The sequence below is a fragment of the Callithrix jacchus genome, chromosome 4 (assembly GCF_049354715.1).
Source record: "Callithrix jacchus isolate 240 chromosome 4, calJac240_pri, whole genome shotgun sequence".
NCBI classification, from domain to species: domain Eukaryota; kingdom Metazoa; phylum Chordata; class Mammalia; order Primates; family Cebidae; genus Callithrix; species Callithrix jacchus.
In genome coordinates this window covers 43,772,071-43,797,090 of record NC_133505.1, presented here as the reverse complement: position 1 = coordinate 43,797,090, position 25,020 = coordinate 43,772,071, and the positions used below count along the sequence as shown (strand labels likewise).

Genomic DNA, 25,020 nt, shown 5'->3' with positions numbered 1-25,020 from the left:
CCTTCTCGGCCAGCACCGCCCCCTGCGAGCCCCGCCCCCTTCTTCCCGCAGCCCCCACCCCCGCCCCGGCTCCTCAACACAAACTTTCCGTCCCGCTCGCTCCCTCCTCCGCGCCCGGCGCCTCCCGCTCCAGCCCGGCTCATTCCGCACATTCCGGCCAGCCCCCTCCCCACGACCCCCCTTCCCCGGCCCCCCTCGAGGCTCCCTCGGGCCCGGCGGAGCGGCCTGGCCGGAGCGCCCCCGCGAGCTCGGACCAGGTAAGCCGGGCGGACGCCGGGAGGAGGCCTGGCTCGGGAGAGGTGGTTTGGTTGGTCGGCTGGTCTGGCTGGGGTAGCGACATTCGAGGGGGACTGGGTCCCCGAGCTATTGTCCAGCCGGAGCTGGAGCCCCGGTTCGGGGTGCCGGGAAGTTTAGAGGGAAGGGGGAAAATCTCTCCGGGAAGCCCCGCCCCCCGCCCTCCCCACCCCCCCGCGACAGGGACTAGTCGGTCGGGGTGAGGTGGGGAAGCCGGGGAGACCGTGTCCCCCGTGCCGTCGCCTGTCCCGCCGTCCGCGCTTAGGGGGTCCGGGCGGGGATCTGGGGGCCGCACTATGTGGAGGGCCTGCCTGCCACCAGGGAGCTCATATCCGGGGCGCCCAATCCCGGGCCCCGCCGCCCTTTGGACTCCCGGCCCGCGCGCTCCCGGAGCCCGCCCGGCCTCAGCTCCACGCAGGCCTTGGGCCCGGCCTCCCTGCGCCCAGGCCGGTTTCTGTGCACGGTGCCTGCAGCTGCGCTGGGTAGTGGAGGGTGTCTGGGAGCAAAGCCGCGCGCCCTGGGCGTGTGTTCCCTGAGAGGCAGGGACTCATGTTCCCTTCAGTTCTGCCGCCTGGTCGGGGTAGGGGTTCAGAGTTCCAGCCCTGAGCTCTGTGAGCTTGGCTCGGAGGGTTCTGGATCTGGGGGCCTTTTCTTTGCCACACTTCCTCAGAGCCCTTGTTTAAACTTGAGAGAGTTTAAGGGTGGCTGGGCCCCTGCTTCTTACCCAGGTCCCCTCCATTGTCTGTCATGCCCTTTATTCCTGCCGGGGAGGGAGGGCCGCGGGCACTGGTCTGGGTCTGTTTTCCAGCCTAGCAGTGCCCGCGGCCCTGGGGCAGTGTCACTGAGACCCTGCTCTGTCAACTTTCCTGGTGAGGGCCCCTGATCCAGGGCTGAGAGATTCTTTCAGTGTGAGGGAGGGAGAAGGAGGCCTTGGGGGCAGGCTTCTCAGGGACTGTCTCCTTCTGTGTCTTCCTTCTTTCCAGGTAGGGGCAGAACCAGGTCAGGCCTGGACTTGTTGTCCAGGAGAACAGGGCATAGGGGTAGGGGCTGGACACAGCTCAGAGGGGCTGGTGCCCATGGCGGCTCTGTGTATCCAGTCTTTTGTGGCCTGGTTTTCTGTACACATGTTCCACCCCAGTGCTGGGGCCACCTGGGACAAGGAGGGAAGGCTCCCTCTAAAAGTTGGAGATTTGTGGGAATTATGTCCCCTCCCTTCTAGACTCCTGTAGCCTCCCCCTCAAGACCCCTCTCCTAGGGGCACGCCCTAAAGGATGTGGTTCTGTGGTCTTCTGGGTCCCTGTCTATACTCACCCAGTGGGCAAGGAGTGCACTGATCTTCCAGGACAAGGCTGTCCAGTAAGGGTGACTTCAGGGGCCCTGGATGGCCCCTCCTCAGGGAGAGGGTAGGAGCCAGTATGAGTCCCAAGCTCTTGGGCCTTCCCCCACCCGCTAGGGAGGGAGTCATCATTAATGCTAATGAGTGCATCTGGGTTGGGGAATGGCTTATTAGAATGGTCAGTGGTTGCCAGGACAGAGCCGAGTATTAAGTGTATGTACAGGAGCATTGCATGGGTCCTGAGCCCTGCTCCCACCCTCACCCTAAGGTTTGCAGACCCTGGCACATTCTGCCAATTGAAGGAATATCAAAATCAGAGGAGACGTCTCAAGAGAGGAGATCAAGAAATAGGGATCTGGTCTTAGCTGGACCTTTAGCCAGTTGTGCCATCTTGGCAGGCCCCTTTGGCCTCAGTTTCCCTGCTTGGAATGAATGACTTCTCAGGTCACTTTTCTCTGAGCCCTTCCCAGTCTGTCTCCCAGTTTGCCCTCCTTCTCCCATGATGGAACCTGAACCTGGTGGGGTCTGGAGAGGTGGGTGAGTGATCCAGTGGCCCAAGGAAGAAGGCAAAGAGAAACCAAGGGGTGACTGAGGAGTAGCTCAGGTAGGTGAGCAGGGCTGAAAAGGCGGCAGGCAGCAGGTGTCAAGGGACAGGGAGACTTGGTGGATTGGGGGATCTTGCCTCTGAAGTGGTTGTGGGTTTTGGTAGGGCTGGATGGCACAAAGGGTGTTCAGAGGCCACTTGGGTGGCCCAACCCCCTGCCCCACTCCCACACACATCTGGGGGCCCCAGGACGCAGTGTGGAAATTGTTCATCCTGCCCTCTTCCTCCTCCCCATTCAGGATGAGGAGAGGAGCCCAGGGGTCTAAACGCCGCAGCTTTCTACGGAGGGTCTAGGAGGTCACAGCCTCTTCTTCCCACATGGGGGCTGTAGAAGCTGGGGGGTCACAGTGGTAGCACTGAGGATCTGCTTCTGGGTAGAGCTGGGAAGGTCAGCAGATCACACACTCGGCCCTGTCCCTGTGGCCTTGCCCTGCCTTCCCTCCCCTCCCTTCCCCTTCCCTCCTTTCCCCTCCCCTCCCCTCCACTCCTGGTGTTGTGCTAGCCCTGGGCTGTCTTCGGAAGGGGCTGCTTCCCTCCACGGAGAACCCTGCCGGGGAGAGGGCTCTGCCTGTCTTCCCCGACCCACAGGAGGTTGAGGCTAGGGCCAGAGAGGTTCATCCCCCTGCACATCCCCAAAGTCTCAGCCCTTGGGGTTTCCTAGAGTGCCGATTGCTTCCTGTGCTCCCTGCCAGGCCTGAAAGGGCAGGAAGTGTTAAGAGGGAAATGAGAGTGCAACTGTGTGTGACGCTGGATGTGTGCGAGAAGCCGTAGGGGGACATTCTGTGTGGGTGAGACTTGCCTTACATGGGGCTGGATGTGTGTGGGTGCGAATCCTGGTCAGAGCGGCTTGTGTGGGGCTGGGTGTCTGCAGGAGAGAGACTGTGACTTTGTGACATTCGTGTGTGTGACAGATATACACGCCCATAAGAGAAACCAGTGACTCTTCATGTGTCCGGGCGTGCCGCTGCCTGTGTACCTGAGAACTTGCATGGGGGACGTTCTGTGTGTGCCAGGGCATCACCCTGGACGTGCCGATAAAGGAAGCCAGCTGCCTAGCCATCTGTGTGTGCCTGCGGATGACACTGGTGTGGCTCTGATGCTCAAGTGACCTGCGTGCAAGGGACACCGAGCTCATGTGATGCTGTGTGTATGTGTGCGTGCGGGCGTGTGTACGTGAGAAGCTGGATGAGTGGTGATCTGTGTGGTGTGTTATGCCGTGGTGTGACCACTTGTGGCCTGTATGTTGTGATGCTGCATGTGAGATGGCCTTAGGTTTGTCTGTGTGTGACTGACATGTGATACTACATGTGAGTAAAACAACATGACCAACTCCGTGTCAGTATGATGTATGTGCCAGCAAGGTGGGCCCCATCCGACATGTGTGCCGAGCATGAATATGGTGTGTGGCGTGTGGGTGACACTGAGCACCTGAAAGCAACGCCATGTGTGAGAGAAACTGGGGCGTGACCGATCCTGGCACTGTGGGTGGGTGGTCACTATCAGCATGTTTGGGACTCTCGGGTAGTGTGGGTGATACCCCTAGGGCTGTGCCAGGCAGGGCGTATAGGAGGCTCTGTGGGATACATTTGGGGCCTGTGGTCCCTGACACATGTGGCATCTATGTGGAAGACCACGAAAAAGACACTGATAAAAACAGAAAGAAAGAATGCACTTAATGCCACTCAACTGTACACTTAGAAATGGCTAAAATGGTAAACTTGATGTTACACATAGTTTATCACAATACAGATTTTTTTAAAAACCTGACAGGAGAGAGATGCAGGTAACAGTGAACGTGCAGGACAGTGGCTGTGACGCAACTGTGTATGTGCAAGCGAGAGGAGGGGCGCAGAGGAAGCCTGTGTGTTTATAGATGACACCAAGGCACTGACTGCGTGGCTGGTGGGAGCCCAGTGGGTGACCCAGAGTACCAGGAGTCTGGCATGGTAACTGAGGAACCTGGGGCCCCCCCACAGCCTGTCTCCCACTGGATACCTGAGCTTCCCGCCCTGGGACCAGGACCAGATGAGGAGACGAGTCAGTCTCAGGGAGGAGGTGAAGGTAGGTCTGGGAACTGGGCTTTCTCTCTGCAGGGCACTTGAGAGCTGAGTCTCTACCCTCCTACCCCCTATACTGCTTCAGGGAGAGGGGGTGTGACAATGGATGAGCTTTGCAGAAGGACACCTGAGGGGACTATCCCAACCTCCTCTGCTCCCTGAGAAAGCCCGTGTCCCAAGTAGCATGTGGAAGAGGGGCAGAGAGCCTTGATTCCCAAATTGGAAACACATTAATAAGCGAGGAGAGAGTGGAGGGGCCCCCACCTCCCTCCTAGTGGGTTCTGCAAATTGCTTCCTCCTGTAAAAATTGAGACCCTGTTCCAGGGAGGAGGGAATCCCTCCCCAGCCTAGCAGGGTGTGGCTGCTTAGCAGGGTCCATCTGGGGTCCTTGGGCTGGAGGTGGGGGAGATACCATCCCGACCAGCTCTGCTGCCCCAGAACATGGCTACTTCTAGGGTGGGAGCTTATGGCAGCTGGAGAACAGCTGGCCCACTGTCGGGCGGGTAGGGAAAGAGAGGAAAAAGTAGAGGGGGTGGGAGGCTCCCTTAGCCCTCCTCAGCTGCCCTCCCCATCCCCGATCCCCTGGCTGCAGCCTAGCTCAGGTTTGAGGGCAGAGATTCCGGAGGAAACTGCTGATTTGACTGACCTTCCCACATTTTGAGTGATGTCCTCACTCCTTGTGAGAATGCTTTGGGGGCTGGGGTCCCTGCTGGGGTGGACTCCTGGCTGCTAGACCCAGGAAGGTCACAGCTCATCTTGTCCTCCCAGCAGGGCTGGTGCAGGGGGAGGATTACGACAGGAGGTGCCCACCCACCCCGACTGGCTTTTTCAGTGCCTCCTACTGAGGCAGTGGCTCCGGGGGAGTTCTAAAGGGAGGTACAAGGCTGGGTGGTCTGGAGGCTGCAGGGCCTGTGGGGGTGGGGGGCCAGGGCCTCTGCCTCAGGCCCCAGCTCTGGCCTGATCCCTGGAGCTGTCCAGCCAGTTCTTCTGGCAGATCTGGCCCCAGGGTGGGGGTGGACAGCAAGGTGCCCCTTATCTTCCCCAGGGCCCCAAAGCCTGCTCACCCAGCCTCCTAGCCCCCATCCCTGCCTCCACCCAGAGGCCTTCTGAGCCTGGAAGGCTGAGGGCCCTGGGAGAGGGGAAGCGGGTGTGGCTGATCAGGATGAGGGTGAAGGCAGACTAAGTCCCCTGGGGGTCTGCAGCCTGCTGGTGGGTTTGCAGGACAGGTACAACAGGACTCCTCTGCAGGGGCAGATGGGAGGGGTTCTGGGAGGAGGTGGAGGGTGGGAGCCCCTGAGACTGGAGTGGGGGTGTCCTGGATGGTGGCTGACCCCAGCCCCCAGCAGTTGCCTTCCTTGTCACTCCCTCCCTCTGGTTCTGCCTTGGCCTTGGGGTCTCTGTTCTTGTCCCTGTCTTTCTCTTTCTCCCTGTCCCCTCCTGGCCTGCCCCTCCCTTGATCTCCCTTGATGCCTGTCATATCTGAGTTTCTGGTCTACCCTACTCTGCTGTGTGTCTGTGTCTCTCTGGGTCTCTGTCTTTGGCTTTCTGGGTCTGTGTTGGTTGCATTGTCTGTACCCCATCTTTCTTCTCCCCTCCTCTCCTTCACCCCTTCTCCCTCCGCCCCCACCCCTCTGTCTGTCAGTCTGCCGGTCTCTCTAGCACCCCTGCCCCCCCCCACCCTCCCTCCACATCACTCCTGGGGTCTCTCCCTTCACTCTGTGGGGCTCTGGTCTGTCCCCCACTGGGTTGGGCTTTCTTTCTCACTCAGTGACTCCTGTCTCTTCTCTCTGGGTCCACCTCCACTTCTCTTTGCACAAGACTCTCTGCCAGCCTGTCTCCCTTGCCCCTCCTGTCTGTCTCAGGCCCCACCCCCATCTCTCTCCCCTTGACCCTCACTTGGGTCTCCTCCCTCTCCCACCCCTCTTCATGGCACAGCACAGCAAGGCAGAGCATCTAGACACCTGGGCAGCGTCAGCCAGCAGCCCAGGGCCTGCTCTTTTGCCCTCAGTCAGCCTTCTCTAGATGTCCCACCCATCCACGAAGCCAGAGTCCCACATTTGTCCCAGCCCAGCCTGCACCTGTCCAGGGGGTCATACCCTCCTCTCTCAGCCTGGCCTGGGTCCCAGCAGTTAGAGGGTCTTGGGAGAGGAAGGCAGGCACACTCGGGTCTCTAGGAGAACAGAGCAGCCAGTGCTCACGCCTCCTGTGGACTTCCACTGAGACCCTGGTCCAGCTCCCAGCCCGGGGCAGCTGCCTGCCCACAACTGCCCACGTGTGTGCCTCAGCTTGGGGGTACACATTCTCACATGGTTGTCCACCAAGCACTCACATGGTCCCTCTGCACAGTGTGCTCCTGTGCATGGCTCTGTGTGGGGGTGCCACTTGGCATGTTGGCACCTCTGCCCCTAGGAGGGTTCCTAGAAAGTGAGTCTTGCCTGTGCCTAGGAGCCAGTGAAAGGGAGGGACGGTGGTCCTATTCTCTCCTTGACGAGTCCTTTGGGCCGTCCCCCCTCCCCTCCCCCTCACCAGCTGCCAGCGGTCCCAGCCAGGGGCCGCCTGCCCCGCCCCCCCAGTCTGTCCCAGCTCCCAAGCCTGCTGCTGTGTTCGCCATATTTGGCCACAGTGCTCCCGCGGGGGGCGGGACAGGGCTGACATCACCCTTAGAAGGGGGGGCCATGGCCTGCTTGAGGGGAGGCGGGCAGGGACTTGGGGGAGGCAGGAAAGTTGCTTTAAAAGTCTGGGGCTGCCTGGCCCCCTGCTGCTTGGAGGGAGGCTTCGGATGGATCTAGGGGAAAGGGGTTGAGAGGGGTCTTAGCTCATTGTAGCCCTTCTTCTCCCTCCCCTCTGACAGCTCTGTGGCAGTGTCAGACTGATACCTGCGGACAGAGCCTGCATCCCAACTATTCCAACAGGGGAGTCACTAGATGCCCCACCCCCCCACCCAGCTAGCACGCCCCTGTCCCTCACTTTTTTTTTTTTAATTTAATTTTTAAAAATAGAGACAAGGGTTTCACTATGTTGCCCAGGCTGGTCTTGAACTCCTGGTCTCAAGTGATATTTTCAGAGTGCTGGGATTACAGTCGGGAGCCGCCACCACCCACATTTCATTATTTATTTATTTATTTGTTTGTTTATTTTTATGTATTTATTTTTGTGAGACAGTTTTGCTCTGTTGCCCAGGCTGGAGTACAATGGCGCGATCTTGGCTTACCGCAACCTCCGCCTCCCAGGTTCAAGTGATTCTCCTGCCTCACCCGCCCAAGTAGCTGGGATTACAGATGCCCTCCACCACACCCAGCTAATTTTTGTGTTTTTAGTAGAGACAGGGTTTTACCATGTTGGCCGGGCTGGTCTCGAACTCCTGACTTTGTGATTTGCCTGCCTTAGCCTACCAAAGTGCTGGGATTACAGGTGTGAGCCACCTCATCCAGCCATTTATGTATGTATGTATGTATTTATTTTTGAGACAAAGTTTCACTCTTGTTGCCTCCCGGGTTCAAGCAATTCTCCCACTTCAGCCTCCCAAGTAGCTGGGACTATAGGCATGCACCACCTGTAATCCCAGCTAATTTTGTATTTTTAGGAGAGTCGGGGCTTCTCCATGTTGGTCAGGCTGGTCTCGAACTCCCGACCTCAAGTGGTCAGCCCACCTCCCAAAGTGCTGAGATTACAGGCGTGAGCCACCGCACCCGGCCTTATTTATTTATTTTTATTTTGTTTACTCCTCACATTTCTATTCCAAGAATTCCCGTCTGGTTGAGGAGGGGACTGGGTCTCTCTATCCAGTTTCCTGGGGTGAGGGACAGGCTAGGAATGAGGGCATCTTGTCCCTCTGACGGGTCAGGGGCACAGCTCCTTCTGGCTGGCGATGGGAGAGAGATTCCTGCTGGAGGCATCACAGAAAGGGCTGTACCGGCCATGTGGGAGTCCTTGAAGTTGTTGCAGCTGTTTGGGCTGAGGAGGACCCCCTGGGCAGACTTAGGCCGGTTGCTATGACAGCTGAACCTTCTTTCTCTCTCCAGGTGGTGGGGTTTCTCTGCACCCTCCCTGTAACCCTTCTGGTTATAAAACTGAAGCCAGATTACCTGGGTTCAGAAACCAGCCCTAGCTCTAATTTGTGTGTGCCCTAAGGCAAGTTGCTTAACCTCTCTGTTTCTTGGATTCCCTCATCTATAAACTAGGAATAAGCGTAGTAACTGCCCCATAGGGTTATTGTGAGGATTAAATGAGTCAATGTGTGTGAAATCACAGAACAGTGCGTGGCATATAACAGATACTGTTATTAGTAGAAATATTAAATCTAAACTCAATAGTTTAGAATAATTACAATAACTAGTTGAATAGCTGATTAACTAGCTGAATAATAGTTTAGAATAACCCCGAATAACTAGCTGACATTCAGGCCCCTCAGTCCTCCCCCACCTCATTCTACTAGTGACCCTCTCAAGCCTCCCTAAGTAAACAGGTGGCTCTGCAGAGTCCACCCCCACCCATGCAGCAGGACCTGGAATTCATCTTTCTCTCCCTGGCTTCTGATGGGGTCCCCTACCTTTCCACCCCTCCCCTTTCCCTACTGCCCAGAGCTAAGTCCCAGGATCCAGCCAGCACAGGCTCTTAGGTTTCCTGAATACATTGGATATGTGGGTTCTGGGGCTTAAGGGGATTTGGGGTGAGTCTCGAGGTTGTGAGTGATGGGGGGCCTGGCGGGTTCAGGGTGCTCACAGTTTACAGAGCCCTGGCCCACATGGAGGATGGGCCAGGGCGGGGGCGGGCATGTGGGTGGTTTACAGGCTGCTGTGGGGCCTGGAGGTGCTGGAACAGGAAGTGGGATAGAAGGGCGGGTGACGCTGAGCCAGGCTGCTGGCCAGGCACCTTCTCAGCTGCTTCCTCGACAGCTCCCTTTTTGTAATTCCTGGGGCAGTTCCTGCCCCACATTAGCCCCGTTGTCAGGGTTCTGGTTAGTATCAATTTGGGGAAGGTGAAGTGATGCCCTTCCTGGGTTAGGGGCTCTCCTTGTCCGCTGAGGGATCCTTAGCAGGGTGGCATTGATGCTGGGATGAGAGTGAGGGTGGAGGTTCCCGGTTGGGGATCTGGACACTAGAAAGGAGGATCTGCCAGGGAGAGCTGAAGAAGCACAGCCCTGCGCCTCTGCTACTCCTCTCTGTGCTCCTCAGGGTACCTTTGGCAGCTGTGTGACCTTGTGAGCCTCAGTTTTCCTCTCTGAATAACGGGCATCATTACCTACCTTCTCTGCTTTAGTGGTTTTTTTGAGACAGGGCCTGCTCTGTCATCCAGGCTGGAGTGCAATGGCGCCATCTCTGCTCACTGCAACCTCTGCCTCCAGAGTTCAGTGATCGTGTCTCAGCCTCCTGAGTATCTCGGACTGCAGGAGTGTGCTGCCATGCCCTGCTAATTTTTTTTTTGAGACAGTCTCACTATGTCACCCAGGTTTCAGTGCAGTGGCTTGATCTTGGCTCACTGCAACCTCCGCCTCCTGGGTTCAAGCAATTTTCCTGCCTCAGCCTCCCGAGTAGCTGGGACTACAGATGCACACCAGCATACCAGCTAACTTTTCAATATATTTTTAGTAGAGGCAGGATTTCACCATGTTGGTCAGGCTGGTCTTGCACTCCTGACCTTAAATGATCCACCTGGCCCAGCCAAATTTTTTTGTATTTTTAATAGAGACAGGGTTTTGCCATGTTGGCCAGGCTGGTCTCGAACTCCTGGCCTCAAGTGATCCTCCCTAAGTGCTGGGATTATAGGCATGAGCCACCGCGCCTGCCTAGTTTTGTGAGGTTTGAATGAATATGAAAATACCTTTTCCCTACAAAAGTGCTGTGTTGGTGTGAGGCGTTGTTGTTGTTGTTACTGATTACCCATTTCTTTTTTTTTCTTTTCTTTTTTTTTTTTTTTTTTGAGACGGAGTCTCGCTCTGTTGTCCAGGCTGGAGTGCAGTGGCGCTGTCTCAGCTCACTGCAACCTGTGTCTCCCAGGATCAAGTGATTCTCCTGCCTCAGCCTCCTGAGAAGCTGGGATTATGGGCATGCACCACCACGTCCGGCTAATTTTTTATATTTTAGGAGAGACAGGGTTTCACCATGTTGGCCAGTATGGTCTTGATCTCCTGACCTTGTGATCTCCCACCTCTGCCTCCCAAAGTGCTGGGATTACAGGTGTGAGCCACCGTGCCCGGCCGATTACCTATTTCTTGAGTGTTATGAGCCAGGCATGTGGTTGGTACTTTGTCATGAGCTCATTTAAATTTTAACTCTCACAACCTCAAGGAAACCCTTTTGTTTTACAGGACTGAGGCCTAGAGAGGTGAAGTAGCTCGTGCATCACAGGTCACACGGCTCTGAACAAGCTGTGGTTGTTCCTCTGGTTACCTCCATCCCACCCTGAACACCTGCCCCTAGGGTGGGCTTGGGGTGGGGGCGGAGCTCTAGAGCCAGCGGCTGTGGGATAGATTGCTGTGGTCGAGGAGGACCCTGGCCCCAACCCCTGTCTGTCTGTCCCCTAGGCTTGGCTGCCCGGTGGGCTCAGGCCCAGAGCCCAGAGCAACCAGCACAATAGCGTCCAACAGCTGGAACGCCAGCAGCAGCCCCGGGGAGGCCCGGGAGGATGGGCCCGAGGGCCTGGACAAGGGGTTGGACAACGATGCTGAGGGCGTGTGGAGCCCGGACATCGAGCAGAGCTTCCAGGAGGCCCTGGCCATCTACCCGCCCTGCGGCCGGCGCAAGATCATCCTGTCGGACGAGGGCAAGATGTACGGTGCGTGCACGGGGCGCGGGCGGGACTGCGGCCCCTCCCCCTGCTCTCTGTCCCCTCACCCAACCGGTTTGGTGACGTCCGGAGGCCTGCCGCTGGCCGGGCGAGTCTGGGCGCGCAAGCCTGTGTGTCTGGATCCTCCTCCGCGCTGCTCCTCATAAACAAGACGGGCTTGCCCCCCAACCAGGGTACAGCCCACACCTCGGCACCCCCGCCTACCCCTCCTCTCCTCCCTGCTACCAGCCTGGAGGTTTCGAGGTGACTCAGTGGGCCTGAGAAACTGGGTCAGCCCAGTCTGCGCCAGGCGAGGCCCGGAAGGGGGTCCCTTCCTGGAGGAGGATGTGGAAAGGCGGCCCCGTGACAGTCCCAACACAGATCCCTCCAGTGCGAGTTGTGGGAGGTTGCACGGGGACAGAGGCCTGCGTTGGGGTCGTGGGGACGTGTTCCCTCCTCAGTCCCCTTCCCCATTCCTTGTGTTTGCTGGCCCTTCTCTCTGCCATCTTGCCCACTTCCAGAAGGGAGTGTCCCCTCTTGTCCAGCCCTGAGAGGGCTCTCCCAGAGTTGCATTTTGGGGATAACTCGACCTTTCTGGGCCTGGTTTCTAGCCAGCTCCCCCATTCCTCCCTGCAGCCCGTGGCTGAGGGAGGCAGGCCCAGCCCTTCCCAGGGCGAGCCTGTGGGAAGCGATCTGGGCTGCCCCATGCCCCTTGGCCACGCCCCATTAGCCACGCCCACCCCAGCCCCAGAGCCCCACCTTGGGGGCAGGCACAGGGTCCAGGGCGCCTTCCACAGGGTGGGTACTGCCTGCCCCTACTGCTGCCTCCCAGGCTGGGGAGCCCCACAGGGTATTTTTAGACAGGGTGGAGAGAGGGGTGGAGAGGGGCTGGTGGGAAGGGAAGAGCAATGGGGCTGGTTCTGTCATTAGAGAGGAATTTGGAGAATTTGGCTGTTCTGGGAGGGCCATGGGGCTGGGGGCAGAGTGTCTGGATTTGGGGGTAACCGTGGTGTAGAACAGAGCCTCCCACCCCAAGGCTCTCACAGGATGGAGAGACACTGGGAACTGGTGACATGTGGGTGGCAGGCACAAGGACATGGCTCAGTGATACATCTTGACACAGGCTGCCAGTGTAGGAAGCACATTGGAGGCTGTGAGTACTGCCTTCCTGTCCTTCCTGGTCTTTCACCAGAGAAGGGAAGGAACTTGTCCAGGGTAAAGACAGAGCAAGGGCAGGACATCCACCTGGGGCGGGCTCCTTCACATGCCCCTACAAATCCATGCACTAAGAGCATTGGAACTGGTCACACAGGCAGAAAGCACTGCAGGGGCTAGGAGGATGGCATGCCCAGCCAGGACAGGCCCTACCCGGCCACCATCCTGCTGACCTGTACCACAGCCACCCAGTCTGTCTGCAAGGAAGCCTGTCAGGGTGCTTAGCACTGCTCGGCCCTCCTTCCTCCTACCTTGCAGCCCCTCACGCACCCTTTCCCTGAAGAGCAGCCCCTCTAGGTCCTGGAGGTGGTGGGATGAAGCTGAGACTCCCTAGTCACCTTTGCCTGCCCTGCGCATGCAGCTTGGAGTGAAGAGAGTGGGGGACAGAACAGGGTTTGGGGGAAGGTCCTGGAGTGGCTTCCCAGTGGGGTAGGATCTCCAGCCTTTGGCTCCACCCTGTGCCCACTCCTCATTTTTTCTCTCACTCCAATCTAGGTCGAAATGAGTTGATTGCACGCTATATTAAACTGAGGACGGGGAAGACTCGGACAAGAAAACAGGTAGGAAGACAGTTTATGCTGGGCCGGCCACCCACACATTTTGTCTCAGCTGTCCTGGTCAACCCCTTGCCCCTACCCTGCCTACCTCCTCAAGGCTGCCCCTGGCCTGGCCTGCCACTCTCCTGGCCTCATTATGCTCCCCTTACCCCTCGACTTCACCCCCTCCCACCCCTGAGCAGTCCATTCACCCTTCCCACTTCTCTTGGAGAGATGGACCCACTACCTGGCCTGGGGCCTTTGATTCAGGGACCACAGATAAGCCCACAGGGCTTTGTGGCTGCTACATGGTCCCAGCCCTGAGTGGCTCACTGACCAGCCAGATGGTCAGATGGACGGGTACAGAGCAGGGTGGCATGGCTGACAGAGGGTGGGTGCAGGGCACTGTGGGATAAGCAGCTAACCCTGACAGGGCTGGGGGAGGGGAGAGAGAGCTGGGAAGGCTTCCTGGAGGAGGTGACACTTGGGATGTATTTTTAAGAAGGAGTGGGAGTTAGACAGGCAGAGAAAAGGGAGAGGGCCCTTTCTTCCAGGCTGAGGAAGTTGGATATACAACTAATAATCATCGTAAACCCATACAGTGCTTCCTTTAAGTTAATTTATTTAATACTCTCAGCAACCATATTAGATAGGTACAGTAATTATCTCTTTTTTACGATGAGGAAACTGATGCATAGGGAAGTTAAGTAACTTCCTACAGGCCCCCAGTCAGGAAAGAGCCATGCCCTTGGGCAGTGTGGTGTGACAGAGGGAGGGTGGGCTAGGGGATACTCAGCAGAGACATGGGTGACAGGTTCCCCAAGGGGCAGCAGTAGGGCACGGGAGGGTATAGAGTAGGGAGTAGCAGGTGGCAGCTGCTGAGGAACACAGGCCCTCAAGCAGACTGGTCGATGGATTAGAGAGGGCTAGGTGGCGACAGGGAGGCTGGCCCTCAGGGGTACCAGGAAAGGCCTAGATCAACAGTGCCAGGGCCTGGGCTGAGGATAGCAGTGGTGGAAATGGAGAAAAATAACGATATAAGAGACAATTGTGGCTTCTGGTCCAGGGAAGGTGGCAGTATGGTGACAGAAACATGAAGGGAATGGATTGGAGTGATGGCCCCACTGTCCTCTCTGACCACTCACTGCCCTTTGGGGTGCTGGGGAGAGAGGCCAGGCTGGAGGCAGGACCTGGAGGAATGGAGGCTAGTGCTACCCCCAGCACTCCCGGCTTCCTGGCCTGATGGGATATGGACTCACAGATCCCCCATGACAAGTCTGCCCTGTTCTACCTCCTTCTCAAAGGAAGGTTCTGAGCCTCCCCACCCAGTGTAGTGGCGGCAACGATCCTTCATTCATTGAAGCATTTATGAACCACCCTCCCTAAGCCCAGCTCATGTAGCACTGAATTTATTCATTTAGCAAATGACTGACCTGCTGCTATGTTCTAGGCACCAGGGATACCACATGGAGCCCACAGGGCCCTGTTCCCTGGAGCCCTTGGGTTCAAATACTGGTTCTTCCTGGGAGTGGGGAGCAGTGGGCTTCCCAGCCTTGCATCCTCAGCCATTGAATTTGTTAACATATTCAGACTCTTAGAACAGTTTAAGCGCTGCAGAAGAATTTGCTATTATTATTATTATGGTCATTATTATAAACAAAACTGTTCTGAGCTTAGAAGCAAACTCTCAGTGGGTCCTCCTCTACCCAGAAGGGGTGTTCATAGGAAGCTGTTAGTCAGAGTGGGAATGGGCTGAGGGTCATTAAGTAGGCCACTTTTTTTTTAATTAAAACAATTTTTTAAACGAATATAGAGATGGGGTCTCGCTGTGTTGGCCATGTTGTTCTTGAACTCTTGGCCTCAAGCAGTCCTCCCGCCTCAGCCTCCCTAAGTGCTAGGAATATAGGCAGGAACCACTGCACCCAACCAAGCTGGGTCACTTTGAACTGAGGCCAGGGTGGACTGCAGAGGTGGGGCACATCCCAGCCTCTGAATTCAGGGTCCCCCATCACACCTGCTTCTGCCCAGCATCCTGAGAGGGCTGCCCAGAAAATGAGCTTTTACAAACCAGCTGTTGACAAGCTCAGAATTTTGGAAACCGCTGCTTTTATTGTAAGGGCATAAGGTACGAGGATGGAACTCCCCCTATCTTTACTCTTTCTTAGAACTCTGGGTTTTTAGATCCCAGCGTAAGGGGACCTGTCCTCTGGTTGTGAGGACAAGCCATGTCTTTACATGTTACAAAGAGCAACCACTGACAAGGTTTTTTTTTCCTTTTAAAATTTACTTTTTGTTCTCTTCAAGGTTTTTTGTGGGGAAAAAAATTTTTTACTTTTTGCTTGTAATCCCAGTACTTTGAGAGGCCGAGGTGGGTGGGTTGTTTGGGTTAGGAGTTCGAGACCGGCCTGGCCAACATGGTGAAACCCCATCTCTACAAAAAAATACAAAAAGTTGGGCACAGTGGCATGCACTTGTAATCCCAGCTACTTGGGAGGCTGAGGCAGGAGAATTGTTAGAACCCAGCGGGCAGAGGTTGCAGTGAGCCAAGATCGTGTCACTGCACTCCAGCCTGGGCAACAGAGCAAGACTCTGTCTTTAAAAAAAAATTACTTTTGGCAAAGAAATGCAGTTTTAGGTTTTTATAGATACATACATGTAGCAATTCATGGCAAGCACAGTGCCTCCATATGGACAAAAGAGCTAAATATTAAGTTAGGACTTTCAGCTGTCACAGAGTTGGCCGTTTGGAGGCAATCTTCTGGGCTCAGGGTCCAAGTGAGTCCTGGTAGTGTAGCTTGGTGGTAGAGTAAGTAGGCTCTGGAGTGAGACCGCCCGGGTTTGAATCCTGGCTGTAGCACGAGCCGTGTGACCCTGGATAAGTGCCTTAACCTCTCCAGGTTGACAAACCTTAACCTCTTAGGATGACAAACCTCTTTGTCATCCTAAGTCAGGGATATTCATACTTTTGTTGTTGTTGTTGTTGTTTTTGAAACAGTCTCGCTCTGCTGCCCAGCCTGGAGTGCAATAGCATGATCTCAGCTCACTGCAACCTCTACCTCCACAGTTAAAGTGATTCTTCTGCCTCAGCCTCCCGAGTAACTGGAATTACAGGCACGCACCACCATACCCAGCTAATTTTTGTACTTTAGAGACAGGGTTTCACCATGTTGGTCAGGCTGGTCTTGAACTCCTGACCTCAGGTGATCCGCCTGCTTTGGCCTCCCAAAGTGCTGGGATTACAGGCGTGAGCCACCACGCCCGACCTTAGTACCTGTTTTTGTGTCGCTGTAAACATCAAGGGTCAGTGTGTGTAAATGCAGAGGACAGTAGTATCTGTGCTCAGTAATCAGAAATTTTTCTGGATAGGAGTCTGATTCCTGGGCTCAGTGAGGTAGTGTGAGGAGCACCCACCCAGGTCCTAACCAGGCGGCATCACATATATACTCACTGTCAGGCTATGATTAAAAAGAAGGGAGCTTTCTTTGTGGGGATAAAAACAACTTGCAAAGAAAGCCAATTGCCGATGCTCAAAGTGTGGAGCAGCCTCAAGGCTCTGTGCATTTCCTGGGGAAAACAGTGGCATTTGGGTTCCCTGTGCCTCTGGGTCAGATCTTTGACAAGGTCAAGGGTCTGTTGTGTCAGCTGGACACTCAGCCCAGGGCACACACATCCAGACCGTGATTAGCTCAAGTTTGCCCACAGAGACTTCAAGGAGGAGATTGCCAGAGAAGTGCAATTAAGAGCACCTACTGAGTACATATATACACACTGGCATATATTAGCCCAAGCAGAAAGAAGGTGTATTGGGGGGAAAAGTTATGGGAGCAAAGCAGTAGGAGGGCCAGGCCTGGTTTCATAGACTGGGGCTGTGGTTGGGGGTGATAGGAGGACTCAGGAAGTGGTGCTGGGGAGATCCCTGGTGGAGGATGTGGCCTTGGTGTATAAGTTAATAGCCAACAGGAGCACCATGGCCATTGCTAGCCCTTGTGGTGCCAATTAGAAAAAGATGTCTCCTCTGAGGATACCAGTGAGAAAAAGTCACCCCTTTTGAGGGGAGGACAGGGTCAGGCACAGCCTTGTACAAGGACACATAGCTGGGCTGGATTTCAGCCCTCACTGGTGCCCTTTGGCCAGTAAACAACCTGTGCACCTGTACATGGCAGCCCTGGGAGCTACGTGGCTCTTATCATGACAAGTCCAAGAAGAGAGCAGAATCGGCAGTGTCAAGAAGTGTCTGAACCGAGCACAATGGCACATGCCTAAAGTCGTAGCTACTCAGGAGGCTGTGGCATGAGGATCATTTGAGACCAGCCCAGTCAACATACACCCTGTCTCAAAAAGAAAACAGTTCCCCCCACTTACATGTAGTCCCCTAGAGATGAGGGGGCTGGGATGTCCCTTGCCCACGGCCACCCCACGGCTGTGCCTCCTCACTGTCTGTGTTTTCCTCTCTGGCGGGGCGCGGGGCGGCCCCTAGGTATCCAGCCACATACAGGTTCTAGCTCGGAAGAAGGTGCGGGAGTACCAGGTTGGCATCAAGGTATGTTGGGTGCCTGATGGGGGCCATCAGCCCTCCTGGCCCCTCACCTGCGGCGCTATCTCTGCATAGCTCAGGCCTCTCCTTGGCCCACTCTCCAGCCCCACTGTGCCTCTTTTCTGGCTGAAGCTCTGTTCCTGCCTCTCCTTCCACTCTTTCTGTTCTTTTTCTTTCTTTCTTTTTCTCTCTACAGGTCTCTAGCCACTTGCAGGTTCTAGCCAGGCGGAAATCTCGGGAGATTCAGTCCAAGCTGAAGGTATGGGGTCCCCGCCACCCAGCCTGGCCTGCCCAGCACCCTTCCAGGCTCAGGCCTGTTGCTGCTCTGTGGTTCCAGCCTGGGACAGGCAGGGGGCTGAGAAGCTGTGAGGGGGTCCGGAAAGAAACACAAGCAGCAGCAGGAAGCCCAAGGCCCTGCCAGGCTGCACAGGGCTGCAGCCCCTGGAGATTGAACAAGAGCCCCCAGCCCTATAGTGAGGGAGAAGGAGACCATCTGGGGGCCACTGAGGCCCACCTCTCCTCTTCTCTGTTTTTCTTCTTCTCCTTCCTCCTGACTGCTGCTTACCAACTGCATGGGGACTTCAGTGGGCAGGGAGGAGGCCCCGGGGTACTGGCCAGGAGGGCTATAGAGGTGGGCATGGCAGCTCCTTGCAGATCTGGCTGTCCTACAGCTGCGGATCTCAGAGTGTGGGGTTCATGACCAAGGCTCTTATCAGGGCCTCATACTGGCCATGTTCTCTTCTCCCTGCCCACAGCTGTGCAATGGACGGGGCCTCTCACTCCAGGCCCCCATGCCCAGAACCCAGGGACAGACCCAGCGGGTGCCAGCTTGTTCTCCCTCACTCCACCCTTTCCAGGGCTTGCCCCAGCTGGCAAGCACTCCCTCTAGGGGGACAGGGAGGGTCCGCTGAGCTTCCCTGGGCTCCTCGGAAGCTAAAACCCATGGGCACTGGGTGGAGGTAGGCACCCCACAGCCCTGGTGCTGCACATGTCCTCTAATCCATCTTCCCTCTTTCCCTCACAGGCCATGAACCTGGTAAGTAGCATGGCCCTCCCCAGTGGGAGGAGGGGAAAGGGTCTTAGCACCTAACACAGGATTTTCAAATGATAGATTATGAAACCAGTCTAATAGGTTGCACAAGCCTCGTTTTTGTTTTTTTTTTTTTTTAAGTGAAATACAGCCAGGTGCAGTGGCTCACGCCTGTAATCCCAGCACTTTGGGAGGCTGAGGCGGGCGGATCACAAGGTCAAGAGATCGAGACCATCCTGGCCAACATGGTGAAACCCCCGTCTCTATTAAAAATACAAAAGTTAGCTGGGCGTAGTGGCATACATCTGTAGTCCCAGCAACTTGGGAGGCTGAGGCAGGAGAATTGCTTGAGCCTGGGAGGCAGAGGTTGCAGTGAGCAAAGATCGCGCCACTGCATGCTAGCCTGGCACCTGGCGACAGAGTGAAACTCTGTTACAAAAAAAAAAATAAGAAATACAGTGGTTCTCAAAAAACCTTAGAGTACATCAGAATTACCTGGAGGGCTTGTTAAAGCAAATTTCTGGGCCTCACCTCAGAGTTTCTGATTCAGTGGGTCTGGGCAGGGGCCGGAAAATGTACATTTCTGGTTGGGCACAGTGGCTCAGGCCTGTAATCCCAGCACTTTGGGAGGCCAAGGTGGGGAGATCCATCATGCCCAGGAGTTTGGGAGCAGCCTGGGCAATGTAGCATCTTTATAAATAAAAATTTTTAAAAAATAAAAATGTACATTTCTAACATGCTTCCAGGTGATGCTGGTGTGTTGGTCCAGGGACCATATTTGAGAACTGATGACACAGAAAATAGGAGAGTACTGGACACATTAGTAAGAGGAAATATCTTGATATATATTAGCCTTTGGAATAAAATAAATAATTTCTTACCATGGATTGTGGTCAGAGGTGAGGGGCACTTGGGGGACTGAGGCCAGGAAGATTTGAAGATTCTCCCAAGACCACATAGCAGAGCAGGGGCTGGAATCCAGGCCTGGACCTTGAGGAACACCTGTCATCCTAGTGCTTTGGACTCTGCCCAGGTTCTGTGAGGGGGCCCTAAAGCAAGCCCTGGCCCCATCCGGCCTGGCCCTGGCCTCATGCAGCACCCTCTCCCCAGGACCAGGTCTCCAAGGACAAAGCCCTTCAGAGCATGGCATCCATGTCCTCTGCCCAGATCGTCTCTGCCAGTGTCCTGCAAAACAAGTTCAGCCCACCCTCCCCTCTGCCCCAGGCCGTCTTCTCCACTTCCTCGCGGGTACATGGGTCACAGGAGGTGGGCTGGTGTCAGGGTGTGCCATAAAGGATGGGCTTTCATGGGGTTCGTGGATGCTGAGGAGCTGCTGGGCCTTGTCTCATCCCTGCAGTTCTGGAGCAGCCCCCCTCTCCTGGGACAGCAGCCTGGACCTTCTCAGGAGTGAGTATTGTGACTCATCGTCCTATGCCCTCTTCCTCCTGGCAGCCACATGGCATTTCCATCCCATTTGAGCTCCAGCAACAGCTGAGCAAAGTTTTAATTCACAAATAGAGGGATGCAGGCTGGGTGGTGGCTTACACCTATAATCAATCCTAGCACTTTGGGAGCCCAAGGTGGGAGGATTGCTTGAGGCCAGGAGTTCAAGATCACCCTGGGCAAAATGGCAAGATCTGCTCTCTCAAAAAAAAAAAAAAAAAAAAAAAAAAATTAGCTGGGCGTGGTGGTGCGTGCCTGTGTAGTCTTAGCTACTTGGGAGGCTGAGGCAGGCTAGGATTGCTTGAGCTAAGGAGTTCCAGAGTTCCAGGCTGCAATGAGCCTTGATTGCACCATTGCCATTGCAGCCTGGGCAACAGAGGGAGAACCTGTCTCTAAAAAACAAACAAAATAGAGGGCTGGAGAGTGCAGCAGGAGAGCTGATGTGCTGGCTGCTCACCTGTGCGTTCTCTCATTAGCATGCATTCACTTGTCACCTGTCCCTTCATTTACTTTTCACTCACTTTCTGAGGCAGTCTGGCAATTAATCAGTCAGGTGGTCAAGTGTGTTGGTTCTTCAACTCTTAAAACAACTTTCATCAAAAGACACACCCTCAGCATAAGGACCAGCTTTTCAGGGTTGGGGGGTTTGAAATGCTACGTTAAACGCTCAGATCAGCTGGTAGGATTTCACTAAAGTTAAAGCTTGTGAGTTCGCTTTTCAGCCTGCTTTTCTAGGCCTCAGCAGAAAGGCTGGGTGACTTCCTATAGGGTCCTGGAAGAGGGTCTGGGCCAGGTGGAAGGTGGGGAAGAGGGAACCCTCTCACCAGACTGTGCTCTTGTCCGCAGCATCAAGCCATTTGCACAGCCAGCCTACCCCATCCAGCCGCCCCTGCCGCCAACGCTCAGCAGTAAGTTCCCCCCATGAGGCGCTCTCCCTTGGCACCTGCACCTCTGCTCAGAGGTGGGGCCTATGTGTGTTTGCTTTGGGAGGGAGAGGGTGGTGACATCTGTAGGAGATTGGGACAGGCCAGGAATAGCCCCCTTACCTTGTACAATGTTGCTTCCAGATCTCTGGCACAAAACCATAGCCAAGCTGGGTGTGGTGGCTCCCGCCTGTAATCCCAGCACTTTGGGAGGCTGAGGCAGGTGGATGACCTGAGGTCAGGAGTTCGAGACCAGCCTGGCCAACATGGTGAAACCCCGTCTCTTACTACATACAAAAAATTAGCTCGTGGTGGCACAGGGCTGTAATCCCAGCTACTTGGGAGCCTGAGGCAGAATTATTTGAACCTAGGAGGTGGAGGTTGCAGTAAGCCAAGATTGTGCCATTGCACTCCAGCCTGGGCAACAAGAGTGAAACTCTGTCTCAAGAAAAAAAAAAAAAAATAGCCAGTACACAGCCTCAAGTACATACCTCCAAAACCTACATTTATACACATCCCTGTAAGGAAATGCACTGAAATCTTAAGGCTTTCTCTCTCTAGATGGTGGGATTCTGGGTAAGTGTTCTTTCCCTTTTTTACTTCTCTGTTTTCTGTTTAAACACAGATTAATAGTCACACAGAGTTAATGTTTGTGATGTTTACTACTGGGGCCACCACATATGGTTGTGCAGGTTGTACACTATACAAGGACACCTAGTAGGGGAGTCAAAATCCAACCCATGTTCCTTGCCAAAAGGGGCACCTTTGCAGGCTGGGGTGGCTTTGTCAGTAAGCACCTGCATTCGCCCATGCGGATGAGAATCCATCTCACCTCCCAGGTTATGAGCCCCTGGCCCCGCTGCCCCCAGCTGCTGCCTCTGTGCCCGTGTGGCAGGACCGCACCATTGCCTCCTCCCGGCTGCGGCTCCTCGAGTATTCAGCCTTCATGGAGGTGCAGCGAGACCCTGACACGGTAACATGTTTGGGGGCGAGGGTGAGGCTTTGCACAGTTGTGGAGAGGCCGGCCAGGTGATCCACGACTGAAACTCAGGGTCCTGGGTTGGGGGTGTGGCCTGTTCAGGAAGCTCCAGGCAATTCTGTGCCTGTGCAGTGCCCCCTTCCCTGCCTTCGGGTCTGCATGTCTGAGTGCTCTCCTGACCCTGTCTGGGCCCTCCCCACAGTACAGCAAACACCTGTTTGTGCACATCGGCCAGACAAACCCCGCCTTCTCAGACCCACCCCTGGAGGCAGTAGATGTTCGCCAGATCTATGACAAGTTCCCCGAGAAAAAGGGGGGACTGAAGGAGCTCTATGAGAAGGGGCCCCCTAATGCCTTCTTCCTCGTCAAGTTCTGGGTGAGTCGCCCGGCCCTCTCTGCTCCGAGCGCCCTTCCCCACCCCAGAGGTGCAACATCCAGGCCCACTGCATTGACCTCTGGCCCTGTTCCATCTCCTCATGGCTTGTGGGCAGAGTGCCACAGATGGGTCCTTGGGCAGGACTCTGATGTGGTGTGGCGGGAATCCTTCTGGTCTCTGCCAGCACCTAACACCCCACCCCCATGCCCAGGCCGACCTCAACAGCACCATCCAGGAGGGCCCAGGAGCCTTCTATGGGGTCAGCTCTCAGTACAGCTCCACTGATAGCATGACCATCAGCGTCTCCACCAAGGTGTGCTCCTTTGGCAAACAGGTGGTGGAGAAGGTGGAGGTGAGTGGGGGCTCAGGGTGGCTTGGTGGGGCTGGGAGCAGGCCAGCTAAGTGACGCCTTCTCCATGCTCTATGCAGACTGAGTACGCCAGGCTGGAGAACGGGCGCTTTGTGTACCGTATCCACCGCTCGCCCATGTGCGAGTACATGATCAACTTCATCCACAAGCTGAAGCACCTGCCTGAGAAGTACATGATGAACAGCGTGCTGGAGAACTTCACCATCCTGCAGGTATGGGGGGCAGCAGGGGTCATGGTGAGTCTCACAGGCCAGGGGCCTCAAAGTTGGGTAGCCAGACATCACTTGGATGAGAGGCACAGATCTGGAAAGAAGGGTCTGTTCGGCTCCCCGCCCCATGGCCCTGTTCCCCCTGACCTCCTGAATCTCTTACCTGCTCGCCCCCCAGGTGGTCACGAGCCGGGACTCCCAGGAGACCCTGCTTGTCATTGCTTTTGTCTTCGAAGTCTCCACCAGTGAGCATGGGGCCCAGCACCATGTCTACAAGCTCGTCAAAGACTAGGGGGCTCTCTGCACCTCCGTAAGGATGCAGGGTGAGCATCTCCTCTCCACACCTGCCTGGCACCCCTGGGGGGGTCCAGGATTGAGGACTCATCTACCTGCCAGGCCTCAGGACCAGGACCCAGGAGGCCTCCCCACCTACCCCAGCACACACACTCCCTGCCACTGTTCTGCGCTTTAATTGAGGAGAGGAGGGCTCAGCAGTGGGGCAGCCTGCCCGCAGCGCTAACCCACCATCACTCCGCTCTGCCCAGCCTCGTGTGACCTCAGAGAGGTGGGGAGGGGGAACACCTTCAGCCTCTGGCATGTGTGGCCACTGCCCCACCATAGGGGAGTGTCATGGGCAGGTGAGGGCAGGATGGAGACCGGGGGAATCAGCAAGTGGAGGCCCTGGGAAAGGAGAGTGTCAGGTCGGGGTTGGGCTCTGAGGGCAGAGGGGGCCACACTTCTTTGCCCCGTGTGTCAGGCTTGGTGCCCAGACTCCTTGCCTGGCTTGTGCGGTGCTAGACTCTGCACAGCAAGTGTGGGTCTCCAGGTTTCAGATGAAGTGCCGAGGCTCCAGGAAGTTGAGGGACCCACAGGAGAGGTGGGCAGAGCTGGAGTTCTCATCCAGGGCTGCCTGTCCCCAGAGCCCAGGTTTACACTACCTCCCTGGGGCGGGGGATGGCCACAGGGTGGGGGAGAGTAGAGCCTCCTCAAACTCCTTGAGGACAACTGGGTTAGGGGAACACCTGTTTCTACAGCAGTAGACCCTGTTAGGCACCCCATCAGCCCACAAGCCAGCCAGGGGGGGCTCCAGGAAGATGGGGCACCCCCACCACCCTCCAGATTGAGGGCAAGGTAGAGGAAGGAGTCCCAGCCTCTGGGCAGACCAGAAGCCTGAAGGGAGGGCTAGCAGAAGGCTTTTGGTTTTTCTCTTGCCCAGGGCTGGGATCTGACAAACCCTTGGTGGGCACTGCTCCCTTAGGTTCTCCACCTCAGTCTACCTGCCCGGAGCAGCAGCTCCCAGACCCAGTGCTGGGACTGAAGGTTAACCCTTCTCCTGCTGCCCCTTCTCAACACCCAGGCCCCCAGAGCCAGCCGGGCCTGACCAGCAGCCACCTGTGGGTATTTATGAGTTTCATATGAAGTACTGTGCCCCTTCCCTTCCTCATCCTGCCCCTGCCCGAGCTTCCTGAAGGTCCTCACCGTTTGCATATTGCTCAGGCCACCTCCAAACCCCACCTAGGTTTTATAATGTATATTATATATATTTTTGTGTATTTTTAAAATCCAGCTGTGATGGGTTGTATCATAAATGCGGCTTGGGGTTGGGGCAGGGGCCATCAAGGCCCAGTTCCTGCTCAAAAAAAAACAAAATTAAAGTTATGTTTGTGGGTCAGTCATACAATCCCTTGTGTGCCAGACCTTTGGATTGGAACAGCTTCAGGTGAGCTCCTCCCAGGTCCTAGTGTGTCATCACCCCCAACCCCTGCAAAGCCATCACTTGGGGGACCCCAAGCCCTACCCACACTCAGCATTTCCCTCACTCCCTCCTGCTTCGAGCTGAGCACTTGTACCTGAGGCCCTAAAAGGGAAGTGATTTGCTCAGGTTCGTACATTGACTGAGATGGAAACTCCAGGCCTCAGCTAAGCCAGCACAACAAAGATCAAGGCCTGGAGGTTATCCATTGACTCTAAGTGACTGAAGGAGGGTAAGCACTCTCCCCAGGTGACAGCTGCTGACCTACCCATGTCTGTCTGGAAAGCCACCTGTCTGCAGTAGGGACCAGTCATTATAGGGCTGAGGCAGAGATAGTTCAAGACTTTCAGTGGACATTTGCCCAAAGAGGCTGTTCCAGCCTTTTCTCCTACAGTTAAATATGGATGAACTGATTGGACTCACTCCGTCAAAGGATGAGACTGAGTATTTTGCTCAGTGGCAGGCTAGGGGTCACCCAGTTAAATTTTAATTTCAGATAAACGGATGTTTTAAGCATGTTCCATGCATTACTAAGGACAGCCTGTATTTTTATTTGCTAAATCTGGCAATCCTCTAAAATCATCTTAACAGATGGG

General features: G+C 55.6%; 1 protein-coding gene across 3 annotated transcripts; it reads left to right on the top strand.

The window, feature by feature from the left end:
* Window positions 1–75: 75 nt before the first annotated feature.
* Window positions 76–24,352, top strand: TEAD3 (TEA domain transcription factor 3). 3 transcript variants are annotated; one of them, XM_035295436.3, is made up of 15 exons: window positions 76–257; window positions 10,815–11,065; window positions 12,767–12,831; window positions 17,285–17,347; window positions 17,538–17,600; window positions 18,366–18,377; window positions 19,482–19,619; window positions 19,729–19,778; window positions 20,661–20,722; window positions 21,577–21,710; window positions 21,919–22,092; window positions 22,304–22,444; window positions 22,522–22,674; window positions 22,850–22,994; window positions 23,930–24,352. In XM_035295436.3, exons 2-14 carry the CDS (start codon window positions 11,059–11,061, stop codon window positions 22,961–22,963), a joined length of 1,176 nt encoding a protein of 391 aa, XP_035151327.2. In that variant the 5' UTR covers window positions 76–257; window positions 10,815–11,058; the 3' UTR covers window positions 22,964–22,994; window positions 23,930–24,352. The 3 variants fall into 3 exon arrangements, with proteins under 3 accessions (XP_035151327.2, XP_035151326.2, XP_035151328.2); XM_035295435.3 differs by having other exon boundaries at window positions 22,850–24,352; XM_035295437.3 differs by lacking the exon at window positions 17,285–17,347 and having other exon boundaries at window positions 22,850–24,352.
* The last annotated feature ends 668 nt before the right edge of the window (window positions 24,353–25,020 follow it).